At 38.6% G+C, this 22,657-nt stretch overlaps 1 protein-coding gene across 1 annotated transcript in view; it reads right to left on the reverse strand.

Moving 5' to 3' along the window:
* LOC103921328 (plasma membrane calcium-transporting ATPase 2) overlaps positions 1-22,657 on the reverse strand; it is a 193,313-nt gene that overhangs the window by 128,637 nt on the left and 42,019 nt on the right. Inside the window, exon 2 of the mRNA XM_009329272.1 lies at positions 5,962-6,159. Within this exon, the coding sequence (XP_009327547.1) occupies positions 5,962-6,159 (198 nt within the window). The remainder of the gene's footprint in view (positions 1-5,961; positions 6,160-22,657) is intronic.

Consider the following 22,657-nt stretch of genomic DNA (forward strand, 5'->3'; position numbering starts at 1 on the left):
AATCAAAGATTCAAGGGAAAAAAGAAAAAAAAAAAAAAAAAAAACCAACCAAAACCAACCCAACAGGTGGGAGATTCCTTCAGCTCTACAGCCAAAAGGAGTCAGAGATCTAGGAGCGACTGAGAGAAGCACTGCCATTTCTCACTCCCTTGGTGGGTTTCTGACTGAGCCTAAGCTCTCTTTCCCAAAGGTGTCTCATTTCCACAGGCAATGTGATGGTTTGAGACCACAGTCCAGGTACTTGATCTCATGAAGCAGCTTTTTCTATTTATGTATGTCTTTAAAAACTGGACACTTGATACTTCACAAGCTGTATACAAAAATGATTTCACCATACACTGACACACAAATATTTCAAATATAGTCCCAGACTAAATCTAATCTACATAACAAAAAAAAAACCGAAGCCAGCATCCCATATATTCATTAAATCCTCTTTACGTATCATAGGCTCAACATTCTGTTTGCTCAGGGAACAGAGTCTGTAATCTATTAACCCAGGACACGGAAGGATTTTGTTCTGAGGAACAAAGTATTTTTAACTTGCCTAAGTTGCATCCCTATGTGATCATCACTGTGGTAGAGACTACATCTGCACCGGCAATTTTCTCTCAAAATACATTTGCTAAAACGCAGCAGCAGTTTTGCACTTTTTTGAAAGAGTGGAAAAATGATTCTGTGTGGATCAGTAATGAGAGCAGTAATTGCCACAGGGCTGACAATAATTTATGCAGAAGTTCTCAATTGCTCCTAATGGCCTGTCAGATGGTAAAAGGGAATGCAAAGCAGATCATAAAAACAAAAAAACAACTCTAGCATAGCTTCTGAGAACAAAATTCTTGAAACTTTCACTCTTGCTAAGAAATATGAAAATACAGGAACTGAAGTGGCTTCTGGAGAAGCTATAACAGCGAACTACACTATTATCTAGTAATTCGTGTAGATCAGATTTTGTGATTGCAGCAGAAAATGAAATCATGTTTTCCAAGATTCACTCATATCTTAAATGAAGAACTGTAGTAGAACAAAAACTTCATGTACTATCAGCCATAGATTACTACTACTTCCAGTTAAGATTGGTTGAGAAAGGTCACTACTGATAACTTCAAAACTGCAGAAATGTCAACTGTTTCCAATAGCGTAAACTGAACGCAACTCAGAAGATGATAATCTACTTACTTTTCTCAAGATAATACCAAACTGTGTTATAGATGTTTGAAAATGCAATTATGCTACAGTCAAAGGACTTAAACTTGGCAATGTATCAACATTCACAGCTTAAAACGGGAAATAATAGCCAATGTAGAAATACACATAGAAAATGAACTTCTGAGCTTGTAACTGCCTAATACAGCAAAACGCACTAATGTATACATCCATTAGTCTACACCCTTAGACAAGGTTCCTGAAGCAATTAACGGACTCTAATATTTTTTGGATGTGTGGATTTTATCATGCATTCCTCCTTCAAAAGCCTCAGGAGAAAAATACTTTGCACTTAAACTACAGAAACTGGTTAAATGCTAATTTTGATACAGCTTCAAAAATTAAAGTAGGTTTCAAGTGTCCAAAAAGAAAGAGTTATATCAATTCTAAAAAATAAAGAGGACTTCAACTTATTATATTAACTAATTAGGTCATTGGTAGATAAAAGTTTAGGATATGTGAAAGGCAGATATAAATATATTAGATATAGAGGTAGTGTATACGTATGCCTGATTAAAAAAATACGCAAGGTGGTGTTTCCTTGACACTATGTCTTAAAGTCTCTTATTTTTATGTTATTATCCCTTATTCCTACAAAGAAAGGCTGTCACTTTTAGATGGTCACAACTTTTCAGGTTAGTTCTAAGCAATAAGCAAATGAAATATTGCAAGACAGTATTGCGTCAATCAAAAATGCTGAAAGAACACAATTGGCCAGTTTTAAACATTCTGTAAAATTTTACTTCATTATCCCTTTCTTATTTGAGCTTTCATGTAAAGTTAATGTTTTTTTTAAAATGCTGAATATCAAAATGTCCAGCGTGAGAGAAATCCAGTTTTTCCCTCAGCTCTTACGCTCCCTCCCCATTGCTGCAAGGTACGTGGCTCAGGGAAGAGGCATCGCCAGGAAGCCTGGCAGAGCCCTGACATAGCGAATGTCTGGGTTTACTGTGCGATATGAGTCAGCACAGCACGACCACTCATTACGACTGGGTAATATCCACAAGGCTCCAGCCCCAATAAAGACTGAAGAGGCTAATCAAATCACAGCCTTGCTTTCCACTGGCTTTTTCAGATGCTCTTCCACTCCACTTTGGTTGCTGCTAATGAACTTGCACTACACCACCGTCATCTCTTACTCAGGTCTCTCTGTATTTGATGGTAGTAGAAAATATAAGACATCCAGCTCTCGTTGTAGACTCCAGCCTGTCCAAACCCTTCTCTGATACTTCCCAAGACATATCACCTTTTATGGCTTCAGCTACAACTCCCTGGCCAGACTTCTCATTCAAATTGCTCCTGAAGATAGACCAAGGCCTTTCTGAGCAAAGGGGGGAAAAAAGCATTTGGCTAATGCTAATGCTCCTGCCACTGACAAAGTTATTTCTGTGGAAACATCCCCTTTCACCTCGCTCTAAATCCCGGGCCTCTCTGTAGTTCTGTCTCCAGGAGGAAGGCTCATGCTCTGTTCACCATCCTGTCCTAGTCACAGATCTCAAAGTCATCACAGAGGCGGAAGATGATCACAGGCGCTTTAAGCCGTCACCAAAGAATCAGCACAATTACCCTGTGCTGCGTGAAGCCAACTGCCAGTACAAACTTCACTGTGGTAAGAAACATACAGTGTTACTACGTACACCACAAACCTGTGTGGAAATTGGCTGTTCTGGATCATCTCCCCTTGCCATCCCGCTTGCCGACAGTCTCACACGCCTGTCTGCTCATAAAGGTTTTGCCTTTTTTCTTTTTTTTTTTTTTTTCTTTAAGTCTTTTACATTGCAACAGTACTGAATTTATGTTTACAATTGTTTTTAGAGTCTGGAAGGTCCTTGTGAATGATAGTAAGTTGATGAGTTCAGATAATTAGCAGCGATGACTGGGCAAATCGGTGTGGGAAGGAGAACAGTCTTGTTGCTTCATTTTCAAAATGAAAATGCATTTCATTTTGAAAAACAAAAGAAAAAAATAGAATTCAATAGAGGAGGCTGTCTTATACACTATAAAACAACCATGCATCAAAAAGTAGTGTCCCGTTACACAAAGGGGACTTCTTGTTGAGCTGTAGACAAACTTGAACGTCACAAGCCTTATACTTCACATTGCCATCAATCAGGAAAAGCAAGTATCAACAACTTTTAGGGACAGATAAAAAACAAACAGACAAACAAAATGGTAAGAATGCCTCACCTAGAAAGAGAAATTCTCTGAAACTTTCAGCGAAGCTGACCGTTAGCTAGTCAGCCCATGGACCAAGCTTCAGCGGCTGCGAGAAAGCACCGCAGGCCCTCCACACTGCTTCCACGAAGAGATCTAGGGGAGATCTGAGCACCGGGGAGTGGCACTGCCTCTCACCTGCTCCCCACAAAGCCGTCATCCACGGGGCTGGACAGCACAACTACTGAGTTCATCCAGAAACTGCCCGAGAAACTTTTAAAATAGGCTGTGGAGGAGTCAGGCAAGTTCAAGAGTAGACAGTTAGCAAGAAATGCCAGCTCCCTTTCCTAATATTGGGCTGTATTTTCAGAAGAAAATATATTCTTTTCAGGCAAAAGCATAGAACTTGCAAATAAATGTACATTTCAATGAATAATTTTCATTCTGGGAAGAGTCAGAAAAGGAAAATACAGGTTTTCACACTTCCCAAAGGAGGGTTTGTCACTTATCCCAGTCACTGGGTAGGGATTCCCTATTACATCCCACAGGCAATATTACCCCCTCACCTCAAGAAAATGAGATCAGGCATAATGCAGACTGCTGCGAGGACGTTATATATTATATGACTTTTTTTTTCTTCCATAGTCTCTGTTACAACAGCAATGCACAGATGGACCAATCTAAAGCAATGTATAATGAATATAAGATTTAGACAGCATATTTTGTTTCTTCTTAAAAAGTTCATTTGAATTTCACTCATCATTAGTCTACATGTAATTTTATTTTATAATTGGTTACCAAAGGTTATGCAAAACCATCAAATCAATTTCAAGTATGACTACACCCCACTTCACCAATGGCAAAATCAAGCTTAATATGTCAGTTTTTCAATGTTTATGACTCTTTAAAAAGGACATCTACCAATAAACTGTAGGTATCCTTGGCAGCAGTTTAGAATATACTACTTTTAAAATGAAAGAGAATCTCCCACATTTATACAACTGCTCAAAGACTTCAAAAAAATGTAAAGGATTTGAACACATTACAATGTGTTCAAAAGGTTGGATTAAAAGATATTCACTGACTTGATCTATTCTCCCTGTGTAAAACATGGCAAAACCTTCCAGGAAAACAATTCTAAAAACATAGGGAAAACAGTGACCATTGAATAAAATACTGTGCTGTGGGAAAACACAAACATTTTTTCCCAGGCTGTGCTGCTGAGCTTTTCAGCCTATCTTCAGAATCTCAGATGTATCATACCTTCCCATGGGAAAAGAAACATTTTAAATGCAGTATCAAAATAGTAAGAAGAAAATGAAAAAAAAAAAAAAAAATCATCTGATGACACAACTCCCCTCTTCCTAAAACCTGCAACAATCCTATTTTCAAAATTCTTTTCCCACCAAATAAACTAAAAAAATAAGAGGGTAGTCTGCAGATTTATGCTTAAGAAAAAAGTTTGCAGAACTAAATCCTAATTTTGTAAAGCATCGTTCACGGTTTACAATGTTCCCAAGGTATTCTACTGTGTCTAGTATATGAAGCAATAAAAATAAATAACGTTTTCTTCAGTTAAAAAACAAATGACTCCTTTATCCTTTCATGCCTAAATCAGACACCTGCTGAATCAATAGTCACACATTCAAAATTCAGTGAGAAAGTAATAAAAGATTCCTGATTATATATAAGGGATTAAAGAATCATAAATATGCTACAAGAGCTATGCATAGCTACGTGCTTACTCTGCTTGTGAATGGAAAAGGAAGGAAGGGTCTTCAAGGAAAGTAGCCAAAGGAAACTGAAGCAAATGTAAAAAGCATTTCAAGGCTATATTTAGAGGAAGACATTCTTCATACATTTGCCAAGCTATTCACGTCACTTCACACAGCATGTTTTATCCAGCTTTATAAGTTGGGGGGGGGGGGGGGAGTTGCCAGAAATGGAAATCTTGCATTTATGTAGAGGAACGAATATTTTAAGCATGTGAATTCAAGAGTACTTTCCAAAGGGGGTAAAAAAAAGAAAGGAGGGGGCAGGATGTTAAAACTTTCTACAGATATCACAGAAGGGTTCTGCAGTATATAGTTTATAAGTAACATGACCTAGCATCTAATATTGCCTTTTGAGCTAGGCTGTATCACTAAAAATACTAAAAGAAGTGAATTTCACTAAGTTCAAGTCTTCAGCTGGTATAAACTAGCTGAAGACCTGTCCATGTTCATGTATATAGGATACATTATTTATATAAGCAATTACATATTTCTCCTCTATAACGCGGTACACAACAATCTAAGATGAATAAACAAACACCAAACACAAGCTCAAAGGTGAAAACAGAAACAAAAATACTCCGATTTTATAAGAATTATATTACGATTTTTCTTTAACTCATTTAGCACATGCCACAAGGTTCAGCTATTTGCATAAAGAAATGTCAAGCATACAAAAAATATGTCAGTACCAGCTGTAATGGCAATAGGAACAAACCACATGGAAATTTCCTGTTAGTCACCTTCTGGAGGGTGGGGATGGAATCAATTTGAGATATAGGACTGGGTTTACTTAAATTTATACAAATGACTTCTATAAAGTTTTTACCTTCATTCCCTTCTCCAGGTGGCTGATAAAACGAAAGCCCCAAAGATATGATGGCTGCAATTTCCAAGATTATAAGAGTCACATCCTGCAACGCTTCCCAGACTAGCTGTAAGAATGTTTTTGGCTTCTTTGGAGGTATAAAATTTTTTCCAAAAATAAGCTTTCTTTTTTCTAGGTCTGCAGCAGTGCCAGCTAATCCTGTAAATAAAATAAAATAAAATAAATTAAAATTGCAGTGAAATAGAAAATGCCGACTTATATCTGCATTCCTATAAATTATTTCTCCAAGAACAACTACAAGCTGTACCACCTATGGTATATTAACAAATAGGTAGATTTTCCACTTAAATTCTGCTTTTGCAAGATGATTTGTCCTTACGTTCTGAACAGAATCCTTATGGACTCTAGTTAGTACTAATTCCTGCCAGGTTTAATCATGAAAAAATCTTTGAATTAGTAGGTTTACTTTAATAAGACCTATGTATATAGATACATACATACATGTAAGCAATGACTTCTGAAAATAGATCATAAAGCACAAATAAATTATATTTGGGATGAAGTTGGAATAGCTGTTGGCAGCCTTTGGTAGTACCAGTAGAAGCAGCATACATATCTTTGTTCTGACCTCAGGCCGATGGCCTCAAAGTATAAATCAATAAAACATGTCTTGTTCTACTTCAGAGCAACCTCTCTTGCTGCGTATGTACTGCCACACAATCGCTGGAATGAACTGCATCAAATTTTTGTTAAGTGAAAAAAGACAGCCAAAGTGACAGGTTATATATGCAAAGAAAGTAAAAAGGAAACGATATAAAAATGCACGTATTTTGCATGATACTTCAACTTAAGAACATTCCCATTTAAGGATACAGCGTAAGAATGTGTGGTTGCACTGAAAAACCCACTTAGATGCTTTTTTTTCCTATTTTTTAATTATATTAATGTATGCACGTCTAGCGCCTTTTCGGGGCGGGGGGGAAGACTTGCAAGTGTTAGGGTAGAATAACGGTGCCCATATACCCCTCTCAGCAGCATAAAGAGCTGCAATAAAATAAGTGGTTATATATATCTGCCAAACAATATTTGATATCCATTGGAATATTTACAAACTGTAGGTTTTGAATGTGATCAGCAATGTAAAGTTATTCATGCTTATTCACACTAACATGACACAACGAAAATACTGAAATTGAGAGTTGACCTCAGAGGACTACAAAGGTGCCTGCAAGAGAGCAAAAGGAAACGATCGATCCCACGCTGTAAGGATTCCTCTCCTCACGCAGTTTAGGGTAAGTCCTTCCCTCCCCCAAAGCATATCAACACCTATAGGGTACTTGAGGAATGGAAAGCCCTATTAACAGCATCTTCAAGATGCCAAGCAAAAGAAATCAGGATCCTAATGTGCTAATGGTACTCAGCGTTATGTCTTGTTCATTCAGGAGTGGTGCAACTGTTCCCAGCAGCGTGCCCGTGCCAGTAAGTCAACTCTCAGACAAAAGCACCAGGCTCAAGCCTAATTTCCTCAAGACCAATGCGATGCTTTTCTGAAGATGTCAATCCTGCCACAGTACAGGCAAAGACGTTGACTCACCTTTCACTTAAGGTATATAATTACAGCTGTTGTGTAGCTTCTGGCTCTTGGTTAACTCATCAAACTTTCATTTCACCTTCAGCTTGTACGAAATACTATCCTTCTCGCCCAGATAAAGGCATGCTGTAGTTATGATTACCTCCCTTCATTTAATTTTCAGTACCTAGTGCTTAGCGACACTGACAGGTTCCAGCTATTACAAAGTGCGTCTACGTTTTTCTCCGTGATTCAAACAATAACATGTCAAACCTCTCAGCTCCCCCATGAGCTCCCAGTCAGCTTCCGATGTGGGGAAAACGCTTTCCCCTATGAGACATGAATTGCAGGCTATAAGCCATTTGGGCAGTTGCCCTTTTGTGAACCAATGCAGATCACAGAACTTAGGACAACGCATGTGAGAGACCAGGGGAGTCACTCACCACTGATGGGATCTGACGTAGGGACAATCCTTTAGCAGAGACCAAACGAACGCAGTTTGATTAGCTTTCAGAGGGCTGCAAAGCCCTTCAATACAAGGAAGGATTTTCACTAAAAATGGCACACACCATTTGCACTAGTCCCCCAAAACACAACCTACTCCAAATACAGCAGTGACTTCATACCTAAAGAGGAAAGTACATTGACAGCATTGATAGTGGTAGGGATTTTTGGCAGAAATGTTCATATAATGCATCTACAAGCAGCAATACAAAACCCTGAAACAGAAACAACTCAAAAGCGCATGGGAAAGTGGAAGGAAGAGATGCCTGAAAAATGCCTATTTTCCAATACAGAACATATGTGCACGGTGGTGGGCCAGCTCCAGCAGGTAAGCAGATGACTGGGTAGTCAACAGCATGAAAGGGATGGCTGAGACAGTACAGGAAACAGCCACAGTATTTTTCAACAATCCTAATTATATTTACCTAGACATGATGAATTCATGACTTTGAAATTATGCTATATACTTTACCGTCAGGAGGCCATAAAAAGTACACGTAGCCTGTCCTGTGTTACTGATCATAGTGCACATATCAATACATGTGCATACTGAGAAGCCTCCGAAGCAGAGAGAGATACTGGAACTCAAAAGAGCTACTTTTTCTCCAAGACAAAAATTGTTCATTTGGTCACCATAGACATTTAGACACCGTAAGGTTGAGAACTAGACTGAGTTTAAAGCATCTGTGGTCACGATTATCTTCCAGACTGTAGTCTAAGTAACCTATGTTGGAATTTAGACAAATTTTATTTAATTGTGCTCTTTCGTTTTTCATAATAAATACTGTCTTCCTTAACACCCATACGTAGACAAGGGTAAATTGTGTGTGTGATTTTATTCTTTCCTGTAAGTCTAGGTCTTGGTGAAATTAATCACTAAGTCAGTCTCACCTAAAAATAAGAGCATATTCATTTTTCATTATCAAATGTATTTTCTTGTAAATCCTTTAGAAATGCTGGAAAATGAAATGCAATGTTCAGTTCAAACGAAAAGGTTTTCCCTCTCCTGAAATCTGGCCATCACTCAAAAAACCCTGTTCAGCAAAATTTGGGGTTTTTTTTCCTCCCATTGAACGCCAGAAACTAATAAACTCCTATATTGAGAGAGAGAGAGAAAGGAAAGGATGGAATGAAGAAATCTACAGACCAATTGATGAAATCACATAATAGTCCAAAGTGCTACTGTAGAGATAAAGTCAGAAAGGGACAATAAAATACATAAAGAAGCCAAAGTTGTACAAAGAGAGACAGCTAAGGGAAATGCGATTGAGAATCTGAGGCAACGCAAGATGTTTATTTTGCAAAGGCTTCCATTAATTCTCAATACTATTGCCAGCAGAAGGTACAATGGGGGCACTCCTTATCTTTTTAAAATACTCTGCTTTATTCAGAAGCATTATTTTAAATAGGCCTAAAGGTGTTTTGAGCAAGCCTAACTTAGTCGCTTGAAGAGAATTAGAGGTCACTCACACTTTCTGTCGCACTGGCAGATCTGCGGGATGCTGCTTCCCAGCTAGTGCGTGCTGACAGGCAGTACAGATGGTAAAAACGTCAATTAGCACAGCAAGATCTGGAAGTGGACATCTGTCCTCACCAGTACTTTCAACCAGGAGACGGCTTTCCTGCTGCTAGATTTTTTTAATGTGGTTTTTTTTCATATTACACATACTGACTTCATTACTATTCCTGAATGGGTTTTTTTTTTTATTTCTTGCTTGTCCCTTAATTTGAGTCCTGTGACAATAAAGAAAGAACATTCCAAATGAAAGTAATTTGAAATATCATTTCTATATAAAGATATAAGACATCTAAGGAAGTGAAGAACCACCAGTGGGGGCTAAAAAAAAAAAAAATTTAAAAAAAAAAAATTGGAGATACCAGTTCAATATGACTTCAGACTTCATATGTTACTGGCAAAAGAAGCAGCCTTCCGTGTTATATTCTGCATGACAATAAGCCACAGGCACGCTGGTTTTAAGTTCATGTGTCCACACAAGCATAAGTTGGGGAGTTTTTTTAAGTGCTTTTCTATGTTGAAGCTGCACAACACTTCTTTGCTTGACCCAAGTGTTTTGGAATGATTATGCAGATTTGGGTTAAATTCATACACAAATAGTATGCACAGATTTAGGAAATCTTGTGAAAATTTATTACTGATGCTTCTAGCACTTGAAAAATTTCTTAAGGTTTCAGTTTCCAAAAATTTTCCCTAAAATTTGTTTGAAATTTGTGGGAGTGATTGCACAGAAAACATTTTCTACAATGTTATGCAGTATATTAAATGCATTTCTGATTTAATCTGGCATGCCTTTATACAGAAATTGTTTTAATTGTTTCTTTTTTGGAGGGAGATAAAGATTAAAAACCTGGAGAAATGCCACTTAATGAATTTTCTTTGTTCCTTACCTAAATCTGTCAGTTACTGCATGCTGAATATAAACCACCATTTCAATTAATGCTTCCTGGAAAATTGTATTTCTCTGACAGTCATCTCCACTGCAACCAAATGGAGCATGACAAACAGAGAATGATTCTGATGCTGCAAAAATAGCAAAAGCACATCACTACTAAAGCAACAATTAAAAAACCCCAGAAAACTTTTAAGATAATATTTCACATCTTTTTAAATTATTATATGAGAAATGGAGAATTTACATTTGCACTAATTGTGCAAATAAACCATTCATTACTTACTAACTTTCTTCTGTATGTTTTCTGAGGCATCCAGAAAAGCAGAGAAAAATTTGATATAGTAAAGACCGTAAACAATGTAATTTAAAAATCACAGCATATGTAACTTCAAAGGCAAAAAAATTGTTAGGCGAGGGAAGTAAAGGCTTCACAGTTATGCTTAACCGCTATTGAAATTGATGCATAGAGGTAAACCAACTGTTTTGGTTAGTGAACTCTAATGACAATTAGATATGACATGCATGCATTCTTCCTATGAGAACACAGACCTATATGTTACTCATGAGCCCCCATCACTCTAGTCTCAAACTCTGTTCTCAAATGATGAGCATTTCTAGCGTCACATTACCGAGGTCTTCAAGGAAACTAAGAAGTAAAACACCACAAAGTATCACCCTGACAATTACTTCATTTTCTTTGCCTTGTTTCACGAATTCCATTTATTTCACATTTTACTATGAAACAATCCCTGCCATTACTACTGCTATATAAGACTTTAGTGTAACGTGCCCAGGCCCACCAACTTCTGTAGCTCTCGCATAGATTCTCAGAACTTCATAATGTGAATTAGAAATATTAGCCCAGTTACTGCTGTTGTAACATAGAAAATTCAAACCCACAATCTCATGCAACATTTTTGGTGGGATTTTACTCTCTGGCTTCGGAAGCAAATTTCTGTGCACTATTTTGCTTTTCTCTCTTGAAAAAGCCAGAAGTGACAGCAGGCCTTTTTTTCTTCCACTTCAATCTAAGAAGTATTATCTATCTAGTGAGTGAAAGAGCTGAAAAAGTCAAATTTTCAATTCAAATGAACAGCTAGTAACTAACGGATTTAATTTCCGAGATCTGCCTTAGGGAACTGTCCCTACCTAAGAAATTGGAGAAGGCAAGGAGACATGCACAGTAAACTGTGATTACTGTTATGGTTTTGATCAAATACTAAGGAAGGTCTATTTTGTCCCTTATGCGTAATGATGTCATCAAGCACACTATGATGTAATCCAACATCAGCCTTCATTAGGTCACGAAGTCTTCATGACACTTGTTTAAAGGGTATCTAAGTAAAACAAACACTTGCTTCGGTACCAGGTATGCCACATAAATATACGTTGCATTAAAGTACCTGTTTTACTGACATAAGATGTTGGGGGGGGTTTAAGCTAAAACACACACCAAACGTGAAACACAAAGTGAAAACATTCACACCTAGAATGGATGCCTCTGCGGCCTCCCAGTTTTATCAAGTATGTTGCTTGAAAAATTTTTGGATGCAGTACATTGAAATTCCATTTAGGCCATATTAAAATAAAATCAGTTAATGGAATCCAGTCTGTCAGTAGGAGAATATTTAATGAAGGCACTTACTAGTTTCAGCAAGCTGAATTTGAATTTCACTTGTGAATGAACCTGAACGAATAATAATTTCCTTCTAATCTTGGAACAACAAAGCTGTCTGTAAAGTGTAATGAATCTCATTACCTGTTTTCATTAGTATCACTTGCTTGCATTTGTTTACATAAATGTTAAGAAATTTGTCCAAAAATTAAAAGCCTTTGGAATTACAAATCATCTAGCACGTGTCCTGTAAGCTTTATGCTGCTGGTGGTACTATTTCTACGAGTCCATTTGGCAGTGCTGCCAAGAGACCCTTGCAGTATTTAGAACCTCCTTGAGTCAAATGCTTTACAGCTAGATCTAAACAGCCAATATAGAGAAAAGAGGGGCACAGAGGTGGCAGAAGCAGGAGATGAATTAACTCCCCCTCCATCTCCTCATTAATCATCCTCCCTCTTCACATCTAACAGCAGCAACTGGCCAAGTCACCATGTCCTGCCCTCTTGAGTTCTGCCGTGGCTTCAGCTGCCACCCCACAGTACAGGGACCACCCTTCAGTGTCTGAAAAGCAGCAAGCTGACTACAAAAACCCTTATATAAACCTTCCCTGTTATAGGTTGCAATCAAAACTATCAGTCTGAAGTCACACAAAGTACACAAATACATCTCCATGACTTTTTTAAAAATACAGTAACTGAAGAGTTTAACCTTCTTTCTTATAGACCGATGCATCTAATGTAAATGTTAGGAACAACTTGCAATTCTACAGTAAGTTTCTATCTCTCATTCTCTTTCTAGCTATAGAAATGCATCAGCAACTTTATCTCAATTTTATGAGGCAGCAAAAGGCTGAAGTTCTTGCTCCAGACAGTTTGGTGGCAGTTCAGGGGAGTAAATTCACATCTCCTGGGATTCCTGATTTACACTCAGCTGCAAGATACCATGCAGGATTTAGTACTGCAAAGAAGCATTGAATGCTTCACAACATGTTTCATTCATTTCCCCATCTAGCCATTTTGGTTTTATTTCTTCTAATTTCTTTTTAAAGTAAAATTGCTCTGAAAAGAAGCTATTCACCAGGAAACAAATAATTTACATAAGATGACTAATAACAGCAGAACCAAAAATGGTTCCCGATAGCGACTGTAATGTAGCCCAAAAAAAGCCACTCATCTGACAGACATGCTACAATTTCATAATTATCTATTGACTGGACTTATGTGCAGTGCATAACCATGAGCCAATATCAAAGCAACAGACAAGACATCAAATATTAAAGGCAAGATATGCATACTAGATGACTAGTATTTTATTGCCTAAACAGACAACAAAAAGCTTTCTGCAAAGGCTGATAACAAAGCATTCAACGAGAGCTGGAGGTCCAGTATGAAGAAATAGGAATTAGGATTTCTTTTTTACAAATGTACTGCTGTCAAAGGGAGTATGGCTGTTGAGGGGGAAGATAATCATCCCGCCAGAAATCATTTCTTGAGCTCTTACTCCACTCAATAATCGTTACACCATTTTCAAATGTCTCATCTTGTGTACCACAGGCTCCTGGAGATGTTTTTCTTTTGTTCTATCTTGAGGTAGTATCAACTACAATAAAGTCATTACAGATACAGGGCAGCAATACTAATAAATAGTAATAATCTAGTATGTATATCCACCATCCAGCTCCCACCCATTACCGACCAGATAATAAAGAAGTAATTAAAAAATTCCTTGTTGCATTATATAGAAACAACAGTGCAGTAACAGTGCAGATCTTCACCTAGTACAAAGAGACAGTTAACCTAGAAGTTATGGAAGGTTTTTACTGCAGCTAAGCCAACCAACCCCAAGCCAGAGGGACACCCCACAGATACCGGGTACTCTGGGTTTGTTCAGCATCACGTAACCTCAGCAGGTATTGGGGCTTTTTGGAAGAGGCGGAGAGGGAACAGGGGAATGTAATGGTTCCCTTCCTCCCCGCCCCTTCCTCCAGAAAAATACAGGCATGTAACTGAAAAGGTAGTCAAAAGCTTGAGACAGTTTCTTCAAACGTCTGTTTTGGTTATTTAAACAGAGCTAGGATTTCACTCCCACAAACGGTAACATTATGATTTAGAGTAGACTGTACAAATGCCCTCTGCACAGGCTTAGGTATTACCCACAAAGCTCCAATTTCCAGTTGAAACACAGACATATGAGATGGGACCATTTCAATGAAGTTGACGGAGAGTATGAGGCAAACACTATCAAAAACATGCTGTTACAATGCTGAGTTATAATATCATTGCTCCAGATAACGTGAAAGCTTTTTCTTGCCCTTAACATTTAAATCAAACCAAGCATCCCCAACTACGGCGTAAGACACACTTGCTGGCTATTCTGTAGGATCAGGCTTGAAAAGCACTAACATATGAATCAGGTAATGGCAGAGAAGAGCAACTATGTAAGTATAACAGAGGAGATCCAAGGTCTTAGCCAATGAAAAGAACAAGGAATAAATGAGCACATAATAAAGTCAAAGTGGAAAGTCTTTCTTAATTAACACACCTTCATAACCACTTACCATCACTCTCACTGGATCCTACAAAGAAATTCACCACTTCATATGTATTGTTAACGGCAAACACAGGGGATGGGGAGGGAAAAAAGACCCTGAAATCAATCTGTGATTCTCCGTTCCCAAACCACAGTCTGAGTAGTGCTGCTGACAAGCAAACCACTCTGGTTGCTACAGAGGCAGCTTCTGTCTGTCTGTGTGGATACAGCACAGCCTGGGGAAATACAAGTCCCCCAACGGAAACACTACCATCAGTCACGGACCATAGGGAGGCTCAGATTTTATGGCTCAGGTAAGTGCCTGCATGAAGGCATCTCCCACCGGCTGGGAGCTGCATGTGTGCAGGCGCTCCTCTAAGCCTCGAGAAAGTGCAGCCAAACAGGTAACCACCACCGGTCCACCAGCAGGACCAGAGTTAACCATGGGCAAGCAGTAGAGCAGGGAATAACACAGAGGCTATGCTTGGGATCCTCTCCTAGCAGAAGAGAGAGAAAAGCAGGATGGAGCCACGTGTCCACCTGTGCACAGGCCCGTACTTAGTGTCAATAGCAAGTGAGTGCGACCGGTTACGCTGAGCCTGGGGACTCCTGCTGCTGAGTAACACCACAACAAAGAAACCCACAATTACAAAAATAGCTGCTAGACTATCTACTGTTCATAATGATAAAAAGCCTTCAACTTCGATTTTTCTCATTTCTTATCACAGTACAACTTCACGTCACTTGAAGTTTTGCAAGTAAAACATTATGTTCAAAGGACATACATGTCAATGAAATGTCCCAGAAACTAAGGCCATCTGACTGAAATTCAATACAGCTGAATATATCCTAAGGAGAGCCTCAGCTGGCTTCTCCACACTATAATGTACTTTTCGGCTGATGTGGCCTAGACTCGCTAAAGACTTCTCATGATTTTCTGTTCGGTTCCACAGAGCATGTCAGTGCTCAGGATGACAGTCACGATAATCTGAGAAAGCAAGTGCCCAAGGAATAAAGCATGTGCAACTGGGAAAGCACGGCCTGAGAGAAGAAGACGTCATGCAGCTGAAGACACATTAGAGAGACTTCTAAGTCAGTACAGCATGAGGCTCTTATGCAGTATCCTGAATCCTATGCATCTCTCTCTTTATATGAAGGATCTTTACTATTATTATTTGTCACTGCAATCACCATAGGTTCTTTAGTATAAACAGTTCCAAGGGTCTATAGCTCATATTTATTTGATGAAGCCTATTGGAAAGGTTAAAATTAACACAGCATAACAACATATATTCTCATAACAACAGCATGGAAAAGAGGTTTTTTTCTAGATGAGGCCAGGAATTTGTAGGTTAAGGTAGCTAACTCCTCATATACATGTTTCAATCTTTCACATTAAAACAAATAACAGAAGGAGAAATCTTACGTTCTGAAGAAAGAGACACATTTTTGTGATGTCTATAAGACAGTCAAAATGAAAATACCAGAAACCACTTTGCCGAGTCTGCTTCCACAGCATGATTCTTTCCCACCCTCACTTAAGAATAAACAATAAATAAACCAGATAGCAACGAGCTGCATTTTTCTGAGGTGTTACCTCCAAGTGCTGCTACTTTGCAACTCTTCTTAATTTCATTGCTATCTTTGTCAGTGTCATCTGCTTTTCCTGTGAGTAATGTCGGCTTGTCAGCTACACAGCAACTGTACTCACTTCAAGCTATGCCTTTGCAAGAGGCACAGCATTTGCTATAGTGGATCTTATGCTGCTGTGTATTCAGGAGAATATTCAAGGTGTCTAAAAAAAAAAGTGAGAACACTGAAGAAAAAGTGCTATGATCATTATGCCGTCCGCAAGCAACATTAAATGGAACTATTGCTCCTGCAAGTGACAATGATGTCACTTAATGTGCCACAATGTTTCGCTTGTGAGGAGACAGTAAGATAATAAGACGGTTTTTGAGCATCCAGTGGATTACATCCCACTGCTCAGGAGCATTAAATTAGACCTTTGAAACCTCTAACACAGCACACACGCTGTTGTGCTGTTACCTGCGTAACACCACTGCACTCAGCGTTACCCATTTGCTCCATCCTCTTCATAAACAAGTGGGACCCATCCTTTAGACCATCATCTGTCTTTCCTGTGGACTTAAGTACCACAGAGACTTGGAGGAACAATAAAAGGGAAAGAAGCTGTAAAATTTCATCCAAAGGTGCCAACATGAGTATTATTACAGTGAATAACTGTAACATAACTGAACACAGATATATAGTCAAAGGTTAGATTCACTGGGTACCGATAATTTAGCTAGTCAAACAAGCTCCCTGTTGCCCCATTTTCTAGATAAGTGGAGAAAAGATGGCAAAGAAAATCTCAAGACTTTCCAGTCTTCCGGTAATTAGTTAATTCAGTCCACAAAAGCTGCCTAGGTGTAAAAGAGCGGCAGAGTAGAGCAGTAGCACTGTTTTAGTTGGGATGATGGCATTATTGGAACAGATGTAATGTTATTCCTCCAAAGAGTTCTCAGCCTTATATAAAGCGCAATAAAAATGGAATAATACCAAGAGATGCCCTTTTTAATAACGTCACAACGTTTCCTTGACTCCTGTTTTATTTTTGAACGATTAGAAAATATAAACTGCGCCCAAAGCAATCCCAAGATGTACTGTGGGATCCAACATTATTTTCTTCTCATACCTACATGCAACAGAACTCCATCAGGAAAACAACACCCACAGACCTCTCCTATTTTAGCACACTAAAAAGCCCAAAAGAATAGACTCTGTCTCATATGAAGCATATATTGTCAATCACCTTGATTAGCCCTCAACATAACTAACCTAATCCGAATGCAATAATCACTACTGAAGTTCTCCAGATTCTTTTCCAGTGCAAACCAAATACTAAATTAAATTACAAAGTAAGTACCTCAAGGAAGGGGTTCCTAGTCACCAGCTGTAGCGAGAGTGTAAGTCAGAACCAGTCAAGGACACCATATATTTTTACGCACATCAAACCGGTCCCACTTCAAAATCAAATCTTAATAGAAATATTCTAGAACACATAAGGCTTAATCAAGGTTTGCTCATAAGTGTTCTCCACAGATGAATAGAGTATCTCACTAGTCTGTTTTTCACTCTTTATCAAGTACATAACTTTCATTGTATATTCTGTAGAAAACTGAGTCTGACCTGCATCTCATCTTGCATTTTATCGCCGGGGTGAAGTGGAAACCCTTTCAGTTGGGCAGGGGCATCCAAGTAACTAGAGCTACTGACCTTGGTTAGCTCAAACCTGTGGGAATGCAAGGTAGCAGAGGCAAGCACGAGACAGAAACAGCAAGCATGTAGCAAGAGCTCACCCTGGGAGACTCCTGAAAGGAGAAGACTTCAGATCCAAAACCCAGTTCTCACTGATGACAAAAGTAGGAAACACTTTAAGGATACAAGGGATTCTATATGGAGTTCCAGCAATCCAAAAAGCCACTGAAAACTGCTCAAGTATAAAGAAGCTCTATTCAAGGTGACAAAAGTGGGAAAGGATTTGTATTCAGGTCTGTTCACTTATTTGGTCATAATATCTATGTGTTCTTGATGTTAAGAATGACTTCTTCCACCTTTTTAATTTTGTGTTCTATGGTTTGAGAAGTTGAAAACTTTGCGTGTCTTTTGGCAAGCGCAAATTCTGCCTCAAAGCTCTGGCAGAAGTGTGCTCACGTTACAAACACTTACGAAATTGCGTTAGACACATTAGCAGAAATCAAAATATTATATTGTATCATAATAGAAGCACCAAATTCATACTAACAACCATCCTTGGGCAGCTTCAGTGAGTAAACAAAAATCACATCATCTTAATGCCCTAGAAATAACCCCTACAGTTATTAATTAACCTTCATTATACATGTTTTTATTTAAAATGAGATCTCAGATTGGAAGTCATTTAACCAATTTATGGCTTAACCGTCTTCCTTGCACGGCAGTTACCTATGTTTATATTGTGCTAGCCATTTCATTTTCCTTCCAGCCCATTAATTCATTGCTCATTCCAGCTCAGCTGGGAAGAGGTACTCTTAATCCAAAATAAGAACATCCACACAAAGAGTTAATCCATAATGGTTAATCAGGAATAGGTGTTCCACAATAAATCCACAGGCTGAGCATAGGTAAATCCCTTAGACTCAGTTTGATTTAGACCACTTTCACCTCAGCTTCCCAGAGCTGCTGCTAGAGCATGTACCTCCTCATCCCACAGCTATGGCAATACGGATGCTGGGAGCTGAAGCCACACATCATGCAACAAGAGAACGCAATAATTTATTTGTCAAATTAGAAACAAATTCTTGCAAGTAGAGAAACAAAAAGACCAAGAAACAGAAAAGAAGCAAGAAGAGATTAAAGAAAAGCAACTAAACCCAACTTCTTAGTATATGAAAATGGAGCAGAATTCTAGGCACTCAAAGACCTTTTATCTTGTAACACAGAGGCATAGATTTAGATAACCACTACTTAGGGACTTAATTACATTTTTTACACTGAAAGAGATGGAAAAAATGAAGTTATCCCAGTTATGCTCGCCCCAAGAAAAGGAGCATTTAAAACATTTACATGCCTTAACCTAGAGGTGTTAGTTTGTCCCATTAGTAACTCCAGTTGGAAATCTTATTCTGATTTTCATATGCTTTGTTTAGGTAGCAGAGTAGGCTTTCCTTTGTACAGTTGCTTAACTGGTCAGCTTATTTTTCTTGTATGGTTTCTGCCTCACACAAAATGTTTTGGGGGAAATCAGTCCAAATTCACAGTAAGGTCAGTGTCCAAAATTTTATGCAAATTACTACTAGCCAACTGCTATACAAATATTATGAAACAGAAGCCTTCCCAAGTCCTTTTCAATGGCTGTTGAACACAGCATGATAAGCGACTTTGTATTTTTATTGAAGCTCAGGTTTCCAAGTTCGTAGAACAGAAGGCACTAGAATAAGTCTTTCTTAAATAGCAAAAAACAACAACAACAACAAAAGATTCCTTTCCTAAGAAAAATGTTTTGGGAAACTGGCAATCTTCCTAAAACCCAGCACGTTCCAGAAATGCAGGCTATAATTCAAAAGTATTTTGTCATCTGTACAACCATTTTGCTTATAGCTGCAATGCAGCATTCTCTTCAGGACTGTTTATCGCACTTAAAGGATAAAATGACCCAACTTCCTACTCTGTTCCATCATTATTCATTAATGAAGAGACTGGGCCTAGAGGATTGTCATTGCAGGATAAAAAAAAAGGTTCATTAATACATCCCTTAAGCACGACACACATTAACACTAAACAAGAGACAAAGACAAGAAAATCAGACACACTTTCAATGTACGCCTTAGCAATATTTAGAGAACATTATCAGTTTAAATAGCACTGATAACATACTATTCTATTATGAAATAATTTTGATTAATATAGAAGGTGCAAACACCTTGAAGTAACAGGGCTAAGGACAAAGTCATTCCTTTCAGGCAGACATCTTGAGCATGCACTTCTTTTTTACAGGTTATGTAAATGATAAGCAGAGATGAACTGAATGGTCATGCTGAAATATTCAGGACTCTAAAAGGCAGACTTTTTTTTTTTTTTAATTGCCCTAATTCTGCTATCCCTTCTGTTAAACATAGTTATATTTTTCCCTGCCTCCCTATGTGCCTCCTACGTCTACTGCTCTTCCTGAAGCTCATCTTAACAGATCTTCCCTCTTCCCTTTGAATTCTTTTCCACATTCCTTATTTTCCCCTTCATTTTATCTCAGAGAAACCAATGCCACTGATAAATATCAGATAGCTCCTCCTTCTTCCCTCTCAGTTTCTACTGCTCAGCATATCCTCACCCTCTCCTTGAAACTTCTTATTCGCGTTAGGGAAATTGTCTATCCTCTGAGGCCACAACTGTTATTTAATGTTACACACCTGTTTGGTGGGGTGGTTGGTTGGTTGTTTGCTGGCTTTTTTAAGAGAGAAGCATGAGCACAAAGTAAGTAAAATTTTGGGAGATTAGCATGTAGCAATATCCATATGCTGTCAGAATTGATGTCTTCAAAGATGGCCATAGAATACTATGTACTCTGCAGGCTTATGAATGACATTGAAGAAAAGCCCTTTTAAGAAAACAAGATATTTCTCATGTTGCAAGACTTTAAAAATCTTAAGAAAAACACTCTATTTCTTTAATGATTATAAAAAACAGCAGCCAACAAAAAACTTCAAAACGAATTACGTGAGACTATTAATACCAGGTACCAATACTGCTTTCCATTTATGTGTCTTCAAGATTTTAGAACTTATTGGAAAAATGAACAATTCCTGTTATTATGGAAACAGGCTTGCACAACATAAGAAGACTCTAACAGCATTTATCTTTTCACTTCCTGAGCTTTGTTTGTGCCACAGCCTTTATTTGCAATTAAGCTTAGTGCATATGAAGTTCACTGCCTGCCAAGCCTCAGAGGACTGATACAGCCCAGGATGGGTAATTCAAGCTCCTTTTACACAGACCTACCAAACTCTGACCGTGTTCAAGACCTGTCTGGCAAAAGTGAGACGGTATTACAATTTCATTCAGATCTTGATATCCAAGCAATTCATTCAACAAGGGTACCAATTATGTTTGATCCCCTCACCTTTCCCCCTACTTCTGGACTGGACTGATTTGCCGTGAACCGGTAATCCTGAGTCATGCTGAATTTGCTTATAGTGAACTGAGATGAAAGATTCCAGGTCTTGAAAATGATCTTTAACTCATCCAGTTTGTTAATTTGTTATAATTCTAATACGATAAAAACACAGGCTCTTCATCTATAGATAACTACCTACTGAACTCTTGTTACATGCAGTCAGGATGATAAAAGACCATCATCTGCACTGATGAAAACATATGCATGAGAACGCTTCACAGAGCTCACGGGTCCTCTCGTCCTCACCCATATCAAAACACTAGATCTGTAAAATGTGAAATTAAAATCTGTAAAATTCCTCTGCCAGTGGTGGAAGACGACAGCTGATACCATTAACTGATACAAAACCATCAATCCAGTCCGCATAATATGCTTTTACCTTATGAATACAATATTATTTAATAACAATGTTATGTAACTAACCAAACACAGCAACTAATGCAATCAACATCTAACCAGAACCAATACAGACCAACTTTCTCAAAAAAATGATGCCTTGAAAGTGTATTCATTGTTGGATTCTCCAGTTCCCTCACTAGAAAGGACTTCCCTCTGCCTGGTTGCAGCATTAGGCACTTAATGCCTCTGACTTCAGCATACACATAGCCCACATCAGCAGCACCAAAACCATCTAACCGCAATCACGTAACTAACGACGGTAAAGCCACAGGACCTCAGGCTTCAGCAGTAGCTGTATAAGCCCCAGCAGGATTCTGTACATGCCCGCGCAGGCAGGTAACCAGTGCTGACACCTGTGGTGGCCCGGCTTAGTGGTTAACCACCAAAGAATCTGAGCTGGATACATGCTGTCATCACGTATCTCCAACTGCAGTGAAGATGCAGATTTTTCCAGGACTGCTTTACTTTATAAACATTTAATTTAGAGCCTGATCCCGCTTCTGAGGTAAGCGGCAGTTTCACTGCAGGGGTAAGCAGACGGTTCAGAGCCCAAGCATGCTGCCCAGTCCTGACTCCTGCCACGGCTCTTGCTGCTAAAGTGCCCCTTTCCCTGCACACGTGCAGGCAGAGGCACCCTTCCTCCCCGACAGAGCAGCACTCTGCACTTGCTAGGACCGACAGATCACAGAAACCAGATGCAATGCCAAGTCGTAAATCTTATTTAAAACCTTCTTAAACATTAAAAAAAAAACTCAGTGCCAGGCTGAGGCAGTTATTAAGGCTGCATGGCAGCCCCCCACTTGGAAATTCTTTTTCCTTATAATATATCTTTGTTTTCCTCTGCTATGGCACTCCACGTTGGTTTTGGTTACATGCTGAATCCAGACTGCATCTGCTGTGCTTTATGTAATGCTGCTTTGTGCAACATCACAGGAGCTAACTACAAAATTTCAGCA

This window comes from Pygoscelis adeliae, unplaced genomic scaffold, assembly GCF_000699105.1.
Source record: "Pygoscelis adeliae isolate BGI_AS28 unplaced genomic scaffold, ASM69910v1 Scaffold277, whole genome shotgun sequence".
NCBI classification, from domain to species: Eukaryota; Metazoa; Chordata; class Aves; order Sphenisciformes; family Spheniscidae; genus Pygoscelis; species Pygoscelis adeliae.